The sequence below is a fragment of the Micropterus dolomieu genome, linkage group LG01, assembly GCF_021292245.1.
Source record: "Micropterus dolomieu isolate WLL.071019.BEF.003 ecotype Adirondacks linkage group LG01, ASM2129224v1, whole genome shotgun sequence".
NCBI classification, from domain to species: Eukaryota; Metazoa; Chordata; class Actinopteri; order Centrarchiformes; family Centrarchidae; genus Micropterus; species Micropterus dolomieu.
In genome coordinates, this window is record NC_060150.1 from 45,640,413 (window position 1) to 45,657,025 (window position 16,613).

Below are 16,613 nucleotides of genomic sequence, written 5' to 3' on the forward strand. Positions count from 1 at the left end.
TATAGGGCTGCAACTAACAGTTATTTTCATTATCAATTAACCTGCCTATTATTTTCAATTAATCGCTTGAATCAAAATCGGTCAAGTATGCGTACTTATTATTGTAATGTTTTCGACTTACACAAGGACAACCAGCTGAATAAAGAATGATATAAGCTAGGTGAGTTTATAAACAGGCCTGGGGAGTAAAGGAATCAGATTACCAATATATTTATATTGATTGATTTATTATTTATATACAGTATATAAACAATAAATTTAAACTACATACATTATTCCACAATACCTCTCCACTGAAATTTTCTGTAGCGGAAACCTTCAAACCACGGCCACTAAAAAAAATGGAAATTTAGAAACGGGAACAACGTAACCGTGAAATACAGACTTTGCTTGGCAGCTGTAAAACACGTGTTGTGGTCTAGTACATAAATAGTGCTAAATGCTTATTATAATATTCTATAGAACGAGGGGAAGTTGTCAAATCCAAAGATATTCAGTTTACTAACATCAAATCCTCATATCCGAGTAACAGGAACTAGCAAATGTTTGACGCGTTCAACTAATCACTGCAGCTCTAATTTAGTGAATGCATCCCGTCCTCACAAGTATATACAAGTATAGTTTGACACTGAAGACTTTCGGCAGTGTGACACTGAGAGAAAGCTGCCTCATTACCCCCATTAAACCTGAGACAACACACACACACACACACACGTTTCACACTCAGTTAAACCAGTGGAACAGTCCAACTCACTCATTAACAGCTTTATAATATATTCATCCTCACACACACACACACACACACACATAAACACATGATGTGACGTTCATACTGTTGTCACATCTCGCTTCTTGCCTCAGAGCTTGTGTTTGTGTGTGTGTGTGTGCGTGTGTGCTGCAGACTCTGGAGAGTGAGGTAATGAGTGCTCAGCTACTCTCAGACAGTAGATCCATAAGTCATCTCCTCTGCATTTAAAAATCAATGCATGCAGCTGCCCTGCCTGCCTGCCGCCGACACACATTTATCAACTAGGAAGACCCTCTAAGTGAGATAGAAACTGAACTGAAGTGAAGAAATATCCGCTCACCACCCTTCGGTCCAACATATGTCCATGAGCGGCGTGTAGTCCAATGAGAGTGGTGCAGTGTATCACAATATATCAGTCAGCCATGCTAGCGGCTCTGTGAGGCTGCACTTATGAGGGCTTTGAGCTAAATGCAAACACCACCACACTGACAAGCTCACTATTATAATGCTAACATGCTGATGTTCAGCAGGTTATCTTTACAATGGTAGCCATCTTAGTTTAGCGTGTTAACAAGCTATCTTTTGTAGTCTTTCAAAGTGTAAACTGGTAGCTCGAGGGGTGACAGTTCACCTCCTGAGCACTGCTGAGGGTGCCTTTGAGCTAGGGCTGGGCAATTAAACAAAAATGCTAACTATTGCAATATAATTTTATCATAAATATAACAAATGTTCAATAAATGTTTAATTTATCTGAATCACGAACAAATTGCATGTGTATAAGTCCTGTTTGTGGATGTATGTCTATATCAGGAATATTTTGTTTTTTTAAAAATCAGCTCATGAGCCATCAGATTTGACCTCTCGGTAGGCCCGACCCCCAGCTTGGGAAACACTGCTCTTCCTCTGTGTCATCCTCACTTCTTTATTCCACAACATATCTGCCCGTGCCTTGTTGTAAATATAATGTAAATGTCATGGTGTCAAAGCACATTTTAGCATTGCAATTTAAAATTATAATTCAAGTTATTCGACTGAATCTTGTCAGGATACTGAATAACAGGAAAACTGCACAAGCACACTGCTTTGCATCCGAGTTTTCTGTGTCAATTCGATGCAAATGTTACCATTAATATTCAAATATTAAGCAACTTTGCCCCGAGTCAGTCACACTCCAATAAAGCGAGGAATGAAAGAGTCAGCCCTGAGATAAGCTGGTGCAGACACAGCCTCATGTTTCATCAAAATAAAACCCAAAACACCTCTTTAGGTTCTGGTTTTAATACACGGGAGGTGACAAATCCATCAGTCCGGATCAAAATTTAATTTGGCTCAGATTTCTGTCTGTCTGGGAAGAGTCGAATCTGACAGAGATATCAGATTAAATCAGACAAATGACTGAAATTGAATTTGAAAATTACAGACATGCTGAACAGATCAGTGCGGACGTGAGGCTGAATAATCGTATGCTCGCCTCTGACTGACAGCGACAACTTATTCTATCTGGAGGCTGCTGTGAAGGCATTCTGGGAGATGTAGGACAGCGTTAGAGCTGCAGAATACATCTGTGAAGCTTCTCAGTCATCCAGGTCATGGTTATCCAAGGAAGGTTAAAATCAAGGGCAACTGGATAGATACGTTTTGTCCCTCATCCGAGAGACTTCTTTACTGAAGATGCAGAATACATTTTATTTCTAAGCAGGTTTGAAGCTGCAGTATGTTGCCCACATAATCAGCTACAATCATAAAAAGGTATAGACCGCCCAAGTCGTTCCGGTGGACCACCATGGGTCCAGAGACATTTTATAGATGTGACAGGTAAATACAAAACATTTTTGAGTCCCGTTTGAATTGTGCCCTGGATTACACACACGATGTTCCCCAATTTAAAATATAATCTTGCAGCTAACTTTTTCTGTCATTGCTAATGCCTGTTACAACATAACGCTGTCATGCCTGTTTGAACCATAATACAAACATACTCAGCCACGCTGGTGAGGTATACGGTGCGAGACGAGAGATGTAGTTCACTGAAAGGTTTTCACACAAAAATAACTCTTACTTGACTTACAATATTATCTTTTTAATGTGCAATACAGAGCCCAACAGCAGTACTGTCCCACAATGCAACGCAAAGAAAATAGAGGTGTTAATCATGGCTCTAGAAACATTGTGGAAAATAAAAAGCATTAAGTCTTAAATATGTAGCCATCTCATGTTTTGTTTGACGCATATTGCCTCATTTAATGTTAATGTACACATATTTCTTGTTACCAACTTCAAAAAGAATCAACTGTGGCAACTAGTATATATTACAAAATGTCTAAAATGAGTACTTTTATGCATAATACCTTGTTTGTTTTAGTCAGAAAAGAAAACAATCCAACCCAAGTGCGTCGTATAATATTAGGACACACCACATGGGACTCTTCAATAGCCTTACAAACACTATAAAAGTATGACAAACACTATTTTGGCAGGTAAAATGCAGAAAAAAAATATACTGATAGTAACAGAAAAGTATGCACGGTGTGTTGTTACAGATGAGATGTCAAGTTGCCCCTTCAGAGTGCCGGTTATTTTGATATGTGACTGTGAATCTATTGCAAAATCAAACTAAAGTTTGTGTGTAAAGTGTGAAACTGGGACACAGGAAGAAGATGTGCAGGCGGAGAGAAAGTGGGTTTACGTAAAGAGTAAATAACAACATCTAATCCCAAAATAACTCCTGGAATCTGATGAACATCACAAATGAATGATGATATCAAGCATAAACAGAGTATCTTTTTTTGTGCTTTAAGATGACTCATTGCTTTAATAGTGAGCACAGCTTCACTTTCATACCAGCAATTATCCTGCAGGAGTAGGCGGCAGTTCTCTCAAACAGTGGATGTATCATCAAAAGAGCAAAACTGAGCTTTGTGCTGATTGAAACACACACAAGGTTGCACATGTGTGAATGCAGAAATGACCGGAAGCGGTTTACTCATCAATAGCAGCCAGTCCAACTCATGTGTGCATTACTGAAGCTGACACACACACACACACAGAAACAGCTGCCATCACAGAGCTCAGAGTGTTATGCTGTCACCAGTACAAACAACGCTCGCTGTGTTTACAACTGAAGCCCACTAAATGTCAGGAGAGACTAACAGAAACCACCAAACACAATCTGGAGCTTCCTCTGCGTCTGACGTGGACATAAAACCAAGAACAGGAGACGGCGGGCAGACTTACGGTGCAAGCAGGCATTGAGTCGTCCTCACCCACTGAGTCCTCGTGATCGTGATGTGCATCCTGTAATCAAACACACAGAGACACATCACGAATTAACACACCTGAGACACAGCTGTGACATGGTAATTATCCCCTGCTCCCCGTGTGATCCTGCCAGGCGGCTGCAACATCACTGCTTCACGTTGAAACATGTTCACCTGAACACCAGCCGGCCGTGAAAAACACCGGCAAATCACTGGAAACACTTATGCACAGACTTGTTTTCAGACATGGCATTTGTCAGTGATGACTTTTCTTTGTTGTAAAGTGTATCTTATAGTTGTGTAATTGTTCGATTAGGAGCATTTTGAACAGTGACAAAATGTTTAGAAAATGATTTTAAGATTTTTGATGCATCTTCAACAGCAACAACACAGAAGCGTTTCAAAATAGGCCCTGCTTGCAAACTATAACTTATAATTATAATTAAAATAATAAAAAAATAAGATGACTGACTCAAGATTACATACAGTATAATCACAAAAGTTTCTGGTCTCTGCATGTTGATTGCTGCAATGAACAGGAAACAACTTTTGGATGCATGTGGAATAAAATCTGGTCATACACTTATTGGCTATCTTGCAAAGATGCAATCAATATGTTACAAAACAATTAAATCTAAGCTAAGCTAATCTCCTGGCTCTAGCTTCACATACAGACAAGCGAGAAACTATATTTCCCATCATGTACGAGGATTACAGACATAAGACAGAATCAATAAAAACTTTATAAATGAGTAGAGAAACTTATCGACTGCAGAGTGTGTAAACATGTAAAGATGCTGAGCAGTCACCAGAGTTTGGAGCGACGCCTGCTTCTCTAAATTTTAAAGATTATAATCTCTGTGTGAACTATTTAAACTTTAAACTAATTTAAAGTTACTGAGATGTTGCCATATAAATAAATAAATACAGTATAAGGTGTTTGTATAAGGAAACTTCATTCCCATCAGATCAATCAGCCGAGTCTTAAACGAGACAGTCCAGTTCTGCCGGTGTAAAGTAAACAGCCACTCTACACCGTGTGACTACACTAACACGGTGGTAAAGACGAGATCTTTTGTCACATCAAGGATTTCTGCTGCCTACAGTCATGGTTTGTTTTCACCAAGCATTTAGAGGTGAAGTGCTCAATAAGGAGGCGTCTTTCAGTTTGAATAAAATCATCTCCCGCCTGCTCCCTGTGACGGAGTTCAAATTTTAAAAAAATTATAAAAATTGGTGACAGCGTGAGATTTATCAGCAGGGCCACCAAACTCCAACCGCTTCTACCTCGTCTGCTCAGCCAAAAGGAAAAACACAAACAACAGATATGAATTAGCATTACGTAAGGCAGATTAGCAGCCTGTCTGCTTCCCTGCTGGAACAACAGCTGCGATTCAGACACTGATAGCACTGATACTACTGCCAGACAAAAACACTAATAACAATAAAAAGAGATTATGGTGATTATTTACTTTTTCCTGGTAAGTGCAGTGTCGGGGGGATAAGCCTGAAATCTGCACAGCAGGGTGAAAGAGGGAGGAGATGGGTGGCAGACAGGATGAGGGATAGATAATGATGAGAGGAGAAGAAGAAGGATGCAGAGATGGAAGGTGACAGAGAGAAACCATCCTGATGACATTGTGGGACCCTTCTTAGACAACCGAGATAACTGAGCCGCCCCAACATCCCCCGTATAATCACACTCTAAGTTTCTGCGGAGAGTAAACGGGAAAAATAATGTTACACTCTAACAGGTGTGAAATATTTAAGGGCGGTAACTTTCTATTCGGGCAGTTTTCTGAGATTTTTTTTATTGAAAAACTAAAAAGTTATTTATAATTGAAATGGATCGTATTGCACTTTTAAGACGGCGCCTAACTCCGCCTACAGCGACAGGTGCGTTGGACGGACATTAGCGCTGCAAACTGCTTCTACATCTTTGGTGATTTTCATCTGATCAAACTGTGAGACGTCTGCCTAAATTAGCTCTCCACCTGTGAGAAATCAAGGCTATGACACAGAGCTCTTGAAGGTAACAGCCGCGGAACTAACTTCAAGCCAGTTTCTGTACTCTTTTCTACTTGACAAGTCGAGGCGGAGCTGTCGCTGCAGCTATCTTCAACGTGTTGGACCTTCAGTACCTAGCAAAACGAGATCAGACATGTTTTCAGAATTTCAGTATGTACTTGTTACCAAAGTATCAGTTCTTGTGACATCGCTACTGACAACTATCACTGGATTAATTTGTTACTGAAGAAAACTTAAAAATGAGATGATTCTCAGTTTAGTTCTGGAGCGATAAGAAGAGTCTTTCTTTCTCTCTATGAATACTAATAAGCGACATTCACTTGTGACATCAGAGATAATGATCAGCGCCCGACAAATTAGTGTATCGATATTATCAGCCGATATGAACTACTTGCAGATAAATCAGAATCGTGACATCACACAATAAATGACAATTAAAAAAAGAAGCGGAGAGACAGATCCTTCAATCATGTTATGAGTGTTGTTGTTGCATAGTCTATCCACCAGAGGGCCCCCTGTTTGCAGCACAGCAATCTGATTAAATAAGTTCGTTTGACTTCATGTGGCGGTGTGCAGCGCTGCCTTAATATAAGACATGCTGGTTAGAAATTTTGTCCAACTTTTGCCAGCGCTGCAAAGTGTCACCATATCACGTGACATTAAAACCTTGCGAGAGCAATGCGAGACCCGGCAAAAGTTGGAACCACCTTTTGCCTGATCTTGCGGCGTTTGTCTTTCCGAGATCAATCATCGATCTAAGCTCACACTAAGCTCACACACTCTACGGGAGGTAGAATAGTGGTAGAAAGTGGTTTTATACCCGTCACCTGCAGTCACCTGCAGCTCACGTTTGACTAAACTATTACAGAAAATTCTTAGGTGGCTTAATTGATGTCACAGGGAAAGGTAAGACAGGTCTAGCTTGGAGTCATAAGCTGACTTCACAAGTGTCCACTGACCTTCCAGCTCTAGTTATTTCTCACATGTAACTGTCCTTGTTAGAGAGACGACTGATAAGGTTTAGACAGTAGCTCAGGCGTCCGAATAACATATATCAGTGTTCTCTGGGAATCTGGCAAGGTCAAGTCTTACAAGTATGTTTAGAAGAACTTACTGACTCCACAGTGAATGAATACAACTCATAAATGTATGTCAATATGACCTAGCATTGGAGTCTAAACATTAGACAGATTTGTTGTTCTAGGTTAAGGCCAGTTAAAGATCACCTAAGAGGGAAACCTACAGGACCCAGGGGGAAGAGAGAAACATAAAATGACCAAAAGATGTTATCTTTCAGATTTGGTGTTGGCATTCGATGTGTTCACATGTTGTATGCTGGCAATGTAACTGTTATGCCTGGCTCAATAAACCACGTGATCATAACTTCTTTACCTGAACATCGGCCGATATATCCAATTTTAAAATCCTCAAATATCAATTATCTTAAAAATCTGTCAGGCTCTAATAATGATATTCTCTGAAAGTTTAACTCGCGCTGAATCTAAAAATATGTTTCATGTGTGAGTCATGATGCAGATCAGTGGCTAAGTGCCTTAATTGCCTCCGTTAGTTGTGTATCACAGCCACTGCTGCAGCTCCAAGTGCTGGCTATGTTAATAAGCGGGGCATATCAGTGGACCAAACTACAATAACTAACTTCCCGTTGTTTTATTCATCAGCATGCATCTGGCCCTTTCACTTCAAGCAGTATCTCTGCCTCACGTCTCGTCCTCTGGGCCTCCACTTCAACTTTATCAAAGTACCTCGAAGTTGGAAAACCCCAGCTTTGAAGTATGGATTGTGTCTGTAGCACCGACATCAAACGACTTGTCAGACTCTTCACGCCTCATGCATAAGGACATCTGATCACGCACCTGTGCATTCACAGCTGGTATTAATAAGCATTATTGTTATCTCGAATCTGCCAGCGCTGTAATCGGATATCAATGAGCAGCAGAGCTGGTGAACTTGGCAACAAACACGGTGTATCCAAGGTCAAGAGAGTAGATGCTGCGGCAGGGCTCATCTGTGGCTTTCTGTTAAGGATGAGGGTTTTTAAGTCTATATAAGGCAACACTCACATGCTATGTACTTTGAAAGAGTTATCAATCACTGTAACTGTTGCTTTCGACGTAAAGCGACCCCTTCATAACACAACCTCTATGTAAGAGATCCACAGTCCTCATTCCATGCAAGCAAAAAAAGAGGTTTAGATAGTCAAATCAAGTAATTTCACTACAAAACTTCCTCTTCCTCCTCTGCAACACAGCACATCAGGGAAACTCTGTCCAGGGAAGCACAAAGACGGGATTTTACACTGAAACAACAGTAACACTGAAGAACACCCACTTGATTTCAAGAGGATTTTGACCCCTCATTTCTTAAATTTGACATTATGTTAGCACTTCAGGGTAGTGTTATAGTTCACTATAACACTACCCTGAAGTGCTAACATAATAAACCGCCCAACCCAAGACCAAATCAAGACCAAGACCAGAGTTTATCAAGACAGAGACAAGACCAAGTCTTTTAGAGGCTGAGTGAGAGACGTCGAGAGCCAGACCGAGGGAGGGTGAGACAGAGTCAAGACAAAGACCAGTTCCCTGCATTGCACGGCACGTAATAAAATGGGAAACGAGATCATAGGTACTTCTCAGACTGATCTGAAAGATCCACTTTCCCATTAAAACAACCACATACAAATACTAAGAGCTGAAATCAACGTAAGCATCGCAGGAAGGGGTGACAGTCATTAACGGTAACAACATGTTTTAGGGTTATTGGTTGTATTTGAAGAAATAAGTTTTACTTCCAATCAAAGTTAGGATGTTAAGAAATCAGACAATGCAAAAGCAATTTATTGATATTCCCAAAGTTATGGTCTTGACTGGTCTTGAAATAAAATCCTGAGTCCTCAATGTCCAAGACAAGACCGAGCACAAAGGCAGTCAAGTCCAAGACAAGACCAACACCATCAAAAAGTGGTCTTAAGACCGGTCTCAAGACCAAGACCGGTCTCGAGTACTACAACACTACTTCGGGACAAGCATGGACAATTACAGCCACCAATAACTCCTTCAATATGGCCATATGTTTATTGGATGAAGACAGACTTGAAAAAATGCGACCCTAACTTTTAAAAGGGACAGTAAGCGATGGTAATCTGATGCACTTTGTTTTTTTAAAATCAGTGAATATTTCCTTACGCCAGCTCTCCATTTTGTGTGTGCTTTAAAAAAATAAATAAATCCAGTTTTCCTACACAGCCCGGGCTCTGTAAATGAAAAACAAAGAAAATGGAGTGAACCCTGCCACACAACATTGTTCAAGCCAATCAGCAGCAGTTAGAGCTCATGCACAGGATTGATGGAAGAGAGAGTTCTATACACTGGCACATTGAGCACTGTGAAGAAGGAGAGATGGCCGAGAAACAGCCAAAGAGGAAAAGAGTTTAAACAGAGAAGAAATTTATATGACCATGCAAGTGCGAAGGCGTTTCAGAGATTTGAAGTTTGAGTGGTGGAGCTTCTGAGGGAGTGCCGAAGGGAGGGGTGTAATTGAAATGTCAACAATCCTTCGGCTGAATCACATAATCTCCCTTTAAGAATGTGGCCAAACTGTACAGGTTGCCTTAACACCTGGCTTTACAATAAACATGTGTTTTTCCTGGTTTTCGTCTCGTCAACTTGTTTAAAAAGAAATTAAAAGCTTTTAAGTGCAAAATTAGTTTTAAGAGCAAAGTTCTTAAACGTCTGCGTGCTGAACAGAATTATGTTGAACTCAGTTCAGCTGAACTGAATTATGTAACAAAAAAAGCCTTTGTGAGTGTTTGTAGGAGTTGTACTTGCATCAGCATCAAACGAAACCTAGCTCAACTCTATACTTGTGTCTTTAGCCAATCGCCAGGTGAATTTAAGGCAAACTGTTCTGTGTGTGAAATAAATGTTCTTGTTTACTTATTCTTTGATCGGACAGTTCCTGAATTATATCAAACTCTTACCAGTTTAATACTCAAAAGAAAATAAAGAGTTTGGTAGGAAAACATCTTTACAAAACAGATTTTGTTTCTGCAACGACTCCCTGCAGCTCACAGTTTGAAAAAAAAAAAAAAAACTTAACACAATAAGAAAAAATGGCACTTCCAGAGAAGGAACTATTCTAATGTGTTGTTATCTACAAATGTCGGTGAGTCATGCTTTCTGATACACCTGGACATACCTGAGATTTCTGCCACCATCCAAAAACAATGGAAGTTAATAGTGTTTCGCTTGTTGTTCTGAATAACAAGTCAGGCATGATGATCCACAGATTTGACCGTGATAAGGTTTAATTAGACGCTATGAATTACTAAACAGGAAAACACTTTCCAATTAATCAAAATTTTTATTGTATTGATTGTGAAATCAATCTTTGCATACTGATTGCTGCATATTGAGAGAACAACAATAACTTCTACCTAGAACTTTGTAAATAATAGATGCAACTTCCCTCTTTCATATTTATGCAATACTGTTATTTACCTGATGTAACTTTATGTTTAAGAGACTTTCAGAATCACAAATTGAATTGATACCAATATCCAGATTAAGTTGAAAACACTGAGCACAGCACAGTCTGTGGATTATCCAGACGAACCAGACTTATTCTCAACTAGAGCTGCAACTTAGTCATGTTCAATTTCAGTTCCAGTGGCAGATACTTTGATGATTTATCGATTAATCATTTGATCTATGACTGAATGTCCAAAAAGTAACCAAGAGTCCGAGGTGACCTCTTCAAATAGTTTTGTCCAAACAAAAGTTATAAAGATAATCACTTTACTAGGACAAAGAAAAGCAGGAAATCTCGTTGGCAAAATGTCTCAAACAATTAATTGACTATCAAGATTGCTGCATTTTCATTTTCAGCTAAATAGCTGATCAAGCAGTTAATCAAAGGATTGATTCAGCACGTTGTATTAGAGTTAAAGACAAGCCATTCTATTTTTTTGTAATTTCGGTGAACTGGCCCTTTAAGGCAATATTAATCAGTGCCTCCAGGATTTTGTGTTGTTGCGATCGCAACTATTCAGGTCACATGATTCTAAAACCTTGCGGGAGCAAGACGGCTAACAAATTCAACAAATCCCTGTGAATTTAGCACAGCGTGCAATTTTGACATTTGACCTATCATTGCAGTTTACCACAAAACGTCTTAAATCAGCAAACTCACTTCCTCGTTGGCAAGCTGCAGCAAACGTGTGTGATATCAACGTCTCACATTTTACAAAAATAACAACAAAGGACCGTGAAAAACAATATTCAGATCTTCTTTACCAAAGCTGAAGTAAACTGTTTGGCAAAACATGCAATATTGTGGTCGAACATAAAAGGAAATCGTCTGTTGACAAACTCTTCGCCACCACAAAACATACTCGGAAAATGGCATAAACACATTTGTCAGATAATATACGATATTATATTTATTCCGCCCCAAAAACATCACAATCTTTTAGAAAAGCTGCCACATTTTAGGCCGCTTCAATCCCAAAAAATGCCCGTAAAGTCCTGGAGGGACTGAATAAGGATATTATAAATGATGAAATGAAAATAATTGATATATTAGTCAACAAAAAATTGATTAAGCAACTATTTTGATACTTTTTATTATTGTTTTTTGATGCAGTTTTGGTTACTTTTTAAGCAAAAACTGCAGAAATGTGCTGATTTGCTTTGCCATGTATGACATTAAACTAAATATCTTAAGGTTTTGGGCTGCTGGTTGGATGAAACAAGCAACTTGGATACATATATTGGGCATTAATTTCTGACATTTCATACACAAAACTATTAATTGATAACAGTTATTATTAGCTGTAAACCTAAAACATATTTTATAAAATCTTGCCTTTTCCTTGCAGTTTTTCTAAAGCACCTTTTCTTCGTTTAGTAATTGGAAAACATCCTGAATCAAAACTGCTATGCAGTTACTCTATTAATCGACATAAAACTGATTAAAAAACTATATTGATACAGTTTCAGTTATTTTTCAAGCAAAAACAGAAAACTGATGCTTTTCTTTGTCATGTATGATATTAAGTTGATGTTAAACACATCAGCTTGTGCTCTGGGGAAGTTTAATGGGCTTTATTTTATGACCTTTTATACGCAAAACAAGTGACTGATCATTTATTGTAGCTGCAACAAGACATTTTATAAAATTTTGCCACTTGTAATGCACTTTTTCTTTGGCGCCTGCAGAGTGCAGATTCATTCCTGCAGCCATCTTGATCTACACTCATCTTTGTTTCCTCATTTCTACAGACAAGTGCAGCCCCGCTCTGCTCTTTGTGTGTGTGTGTGGTGAAAGATCTTGTCTTTAGGGCAAAAAGCATCTCGACTTCATTCAAACTCACTCTTTTGTGTGAGTGTTTTTTTTTTTTTTTTTTTTTGTCCTATGATGGCCTAGAAAAAAAAAAAAAAGAGAAGCCGGTACGACAGCATACGCTCGGCTATCAGACACATCTCCAAACGCTGAAAGGCTTAGAGGTGTAACGCAGGGGGGCAAAGGTCAAGCTGAGCAGATAGTGAGGTGAGGCTGTGAGGGGGAAAGCTGCGAGCAGGTATGAGCTTGTCAGGAGGCGGGACGGACAGAGGAGGAGCTGGCTGTGACTCAGTGCATTTTTGCGTTTTAGCCAATCATGAATCAGGTTTGAATATTCACAATCTGCCTACGGAGTGACACAACAAACCCCCACAGCCATTTCTCAATGCGAGCCCTTGTGACACCTCATACAGGAAGTGGACACACACAGACGTAAGCTCTTCCTGAATCATAAGACCGCCTCCTGCTCTTTATCAAGATGCAAAAACTGGAAGAAGAAAAGCTCAACTCTCACGCAGGAGACTTTTTTTTTTCTGTTTCTATCTTGTTTGTAAATCAGTTTTGAAGACAAGGCTCCTTCCGCACACGTTTCCTGTTTGCATCTATTTATTTTAGTTTTTCACCAAAAAATACACAAATCAAAACCACCACTAACACACATGCCTGCTTTGTTCTGCACCGACAATTCCTACAACATCCTCAGAGTGACTTGTAGTGACCTGACTGCTGCCTCACGCCGTCATTTTATGTTCTGAGAAAGCACCCAACAATAAGCTTATCGTCACATTATGGCGGATGTAAAACTGGTATTTGTAAAGAATATTTTGGTATGTCGATGTACTGTGTTTTGTTTAGGGTGTTTTAAAATCTCATTTACTGTTACTGTAACGTGCCTACAGAAGCTTAAAGGGTAGCAGCAGTGAGTTGACTGTCAACTTAAGGTGCCTCTGATCACATACATGCATCTTTGTGCTTTTACAGCTCGTTCGTTGTACCCAATAATGACCTTATTGTCATATTATTGCACTTTATTGCATTTTTAACCTCCATATTTAGAGATTTATAGCAGTTTATATCTTATCCGGTACTTTTCTCTATGTGTGTGCCCTGTAACAGAGAGGGTACTGCAGTATGTTTTCAGCTAGCTCCTGCTGACAGTGGTGATCTAATAGGAATAGTTTATCTCTTGTGGGTGGCGATGGTAAAGTGGATAAGACACATGTCTTTGGTGTGGAAGACCCAGGTTGGTTTCCTACTGCGACACATCCACCAATGTGTCCCTGAGCAAGAAACTAGCAGTTGTAAGCGTCAGCTAAATAACAAATTATCATTATCTCCTGTAACAGTGCTTTAACACTTGTATTTAGATTATTACAGCATCTTTGGGCGCTCAGAATCATCTTAAGATACGTTATGGCGTTTTGTAATCAAATTTTGTTTCCACGTAAGAGCTTTAAGAGTAGCTGCAGCTGTATGTAAAAGTAAAAGGCTTCTAATCATTTCACACGCCTTTTTTCTATTACAGGGTATTTTTTTGCTCAGCACTGTGACCTTCCTAAAGAGATTTTTACCACATATATGGTCAAATATTCTGACACTTTGGTAGTTTATCTCCTTTAACACTTTCACACTTCTATATTGAGTATTTGCAGCTCAGAGCGATCTTATGAAACTTTATGTTGCATTTTAATCAAATATGTTCTTTCACAGACCATGTTTTGTAAAACAAAAATGTGATTTTTATGACCATTTCAAACAGATAACTCAGCACTGTGACATTAGGGATTTTTAGCACATATTTGGTAGATTATCTCCTGTAACACTTCTCTAACACTTCTATATTGATTATTACAGCATGTTTGGGCTCTCAGAGTGATCTTAAGATACTTTATAAGGTGCATCTTCATCACATCTGGTTGCCATGTAGGAGTTTTAAGAGTAGCTGCAGCTGTTAATAATTACCTAGTAGTGACTTTAAGGCGTTGCATGGTGCTGTTTAGCTTTCACCTGGGTTTCTGTAATACCTGCAGGCTACATACAACGTGAATGTGGCTGTCAGTCAGTTTGACAAGAGGAGAAAGTCTCGTTGTGTTCATGTCGATGTCTCACCTCTCCAGCCGTCCCCCCCAGAGGCATCTTCTGCCAGGGATCTGCCAACTGAGCCAGGGGCATGTTGTCCTCCTTCTTCCCCCTCTACTTTTTATTTCTTCTTTTTTATTCCTCTTTTCTGCTCCAGTATAGTCGTCCCTCCCCTCTCTCTCCCTCTCTCTCTCTCTCTCTCTCTGTCGGTCGACACTTTCAGTCCACCTGGCTTCTTCCTTTTTCCTTTTTCCTCTTTCCTCCTTCTAGAAATGTTTTTTTATTTTATTTTAATAAAGCTAGTTCCGCTTCTGGTTTCCTCCACCTCTTCTTCGTGTTGAACCGCCGCGGAGGAGCCCACCTACCTACCGAGCGACCGACCGAGCACAGCCGAGCGAGCGCCTTCTAATTCCGGATCTGCTGCGGCGCTGAGACCGCCCCTTGCACCGGAGAGACAAACATGCGAGAGAAGCAGCGGGGAGGAGGGGACGGCCCTTTTTCGGAAACTGATTGACTCAACACACACCCACAGTTATCTCTCCATCTGTTTCTCTCTCACTTCCGTTGTTTCCCAATATGGCGGCCGGTGTCGGCTTACCTGTCCGTCAGACCGCTGCGTCACAGCTGCGTCACGTCAGGAGGTGGCGTCCTTAGGTAACAACAACAGGAAAGTAAACTTTATTCTCCGTGTGCATGGATGAATATTTATTTATAACATTATACATGAGTAATTCATAATTCTTACAAACTTTTAATGTTTAAAGCATATTTTTGCAAAATGCAATATGTGCAAATCTAAATGTACAAATTAAAAACCTAACTAAATACTACACTTAAGTACAAATTTAAGATACTAATTAGGATGCTTGTATTACATACTTTTTACTTTATCTACCAGCTTTAGTTAATTTACAAATTTAGATTTTTTTACACAAAAAAACAATCATAAATGTTTATAAAATAATTTTGCTATATAAACTACCCAAAAGTTTATCACTCTTTATACTTTAAGTACAGCTAAAACGATTAGTCGATTGATAAAGTAGTCATGACTATTTTGATAATTTAAGTAATTTTTTCATGTAAAAACATTTGATGGTTTCAGCTTCTCAGATGTGAAGACTCGCTGCTTTTCCTTTTAATAATTTTAATTTATTTTTAATAATATTGAGGTTTGGACTGTTGGTTGGACACAACAAGTATTGTGAAGGTGTTACTTTGGGCTAATTTATGAATCTACACAAATCAAACAAGCAGTCGATTAACGGGAGAAAAGAATCAGCAGATGAATCTATAAAATATTTCTACAAAAGGAGCTCCAGCTCATCAACTACAGCAGTAACATTCTGCTTTTACATTAATACATGAGGATCAATAATCTGGAGAGAGAATATATTATTATTATTATTATTTAATAAATAATACTTTATGTAAATTTTCCTGATTATGCTTACATACCATTACTTGTAACGTGTATTTTTACTGTGTGGTATAAGTACTATTTCTTCAGTAAAGGATTTAAATACTCTGTTTATTCAGGGGCACTTAAAATTATTTAGACACTTTCATCATGGGCTGAAACAATAAAATCAATAATATTTTGATAATTGATAAATCGTTTATGTGTAATATGGAATATTTTGAGGTTTTGAAGCATTTTGAAGATGTCACCTTGGGTTTTAGGAAAGTGTAAAGGGCATTTTTCACGATTCATTGATTTATCAAGAAAATAAACAGTAATCTATAGTGTTTACCTGCCTGAGCCTACTCGTGCCTTCAGACTCAACAGGTCACACAACGCCCTTTATCGCCTGTTTGCATTGGCGTCCATTTTGAGATTGTACTTGTTATTTTAAAAGTACTTCATGCTCTGGCTCCAGTAAATATTTGAACTTCACTGACTCCGGCTCAGACTCTGCAACAAAACAGTAAAGACAAAAAAACCACACTTGCATGCAGTATTATACTATTAAGCTACCCAGTAGTATACAAAGTACCCAAAATTGGCTCCACATTGATGAAACAACTTTAAAATACTCACATGTTTTCATTTGTGATAAAAAACTGATTATTCTGTAACTATTTGAAAGGAGCCATTTTGCGTAGAGTATTTTTATACTTTAAGTACATTTATCTGA

The 16,613-nt window shown here is 38.9% G+C and overlaps 1 protein-coding gene across 2 annotated transcripts in view; it reads right to left on the bottom strand.

Annotated features, from left to right (window-relative positions):
- rps6ka3b (ribosomal protein S6 kinase, polypeptide 3b) overlaps positions 1-15,045 on the bottom strand; it is a 95,856-nt gene extending 80,811 nt beyond the window's left edge. For both annotated transcript variants that reach the window (XM_046043729.1, XM_046043720.1), the window contains exons 1-2: positions 14,506-15,045; positions 3,983-4,042 (exon numbers count right to left, since the gene is read on the bottom strand). In XM_046043729.1, coding sequence (XP_045899685.1) covers positions 3,983-4,042; positions 14,506-14,568 — 123 coding nt within the window. In that variant the 5' untranslated portion in view covers positions 14,569-15,045. The remainder of the gene's footprint in view (positions 1-3,982; positions 4,043-14,505) is intronic.
- Between the last annotated feature and the right edge of the window lie 1,568 nt (positions 15,046-16,613).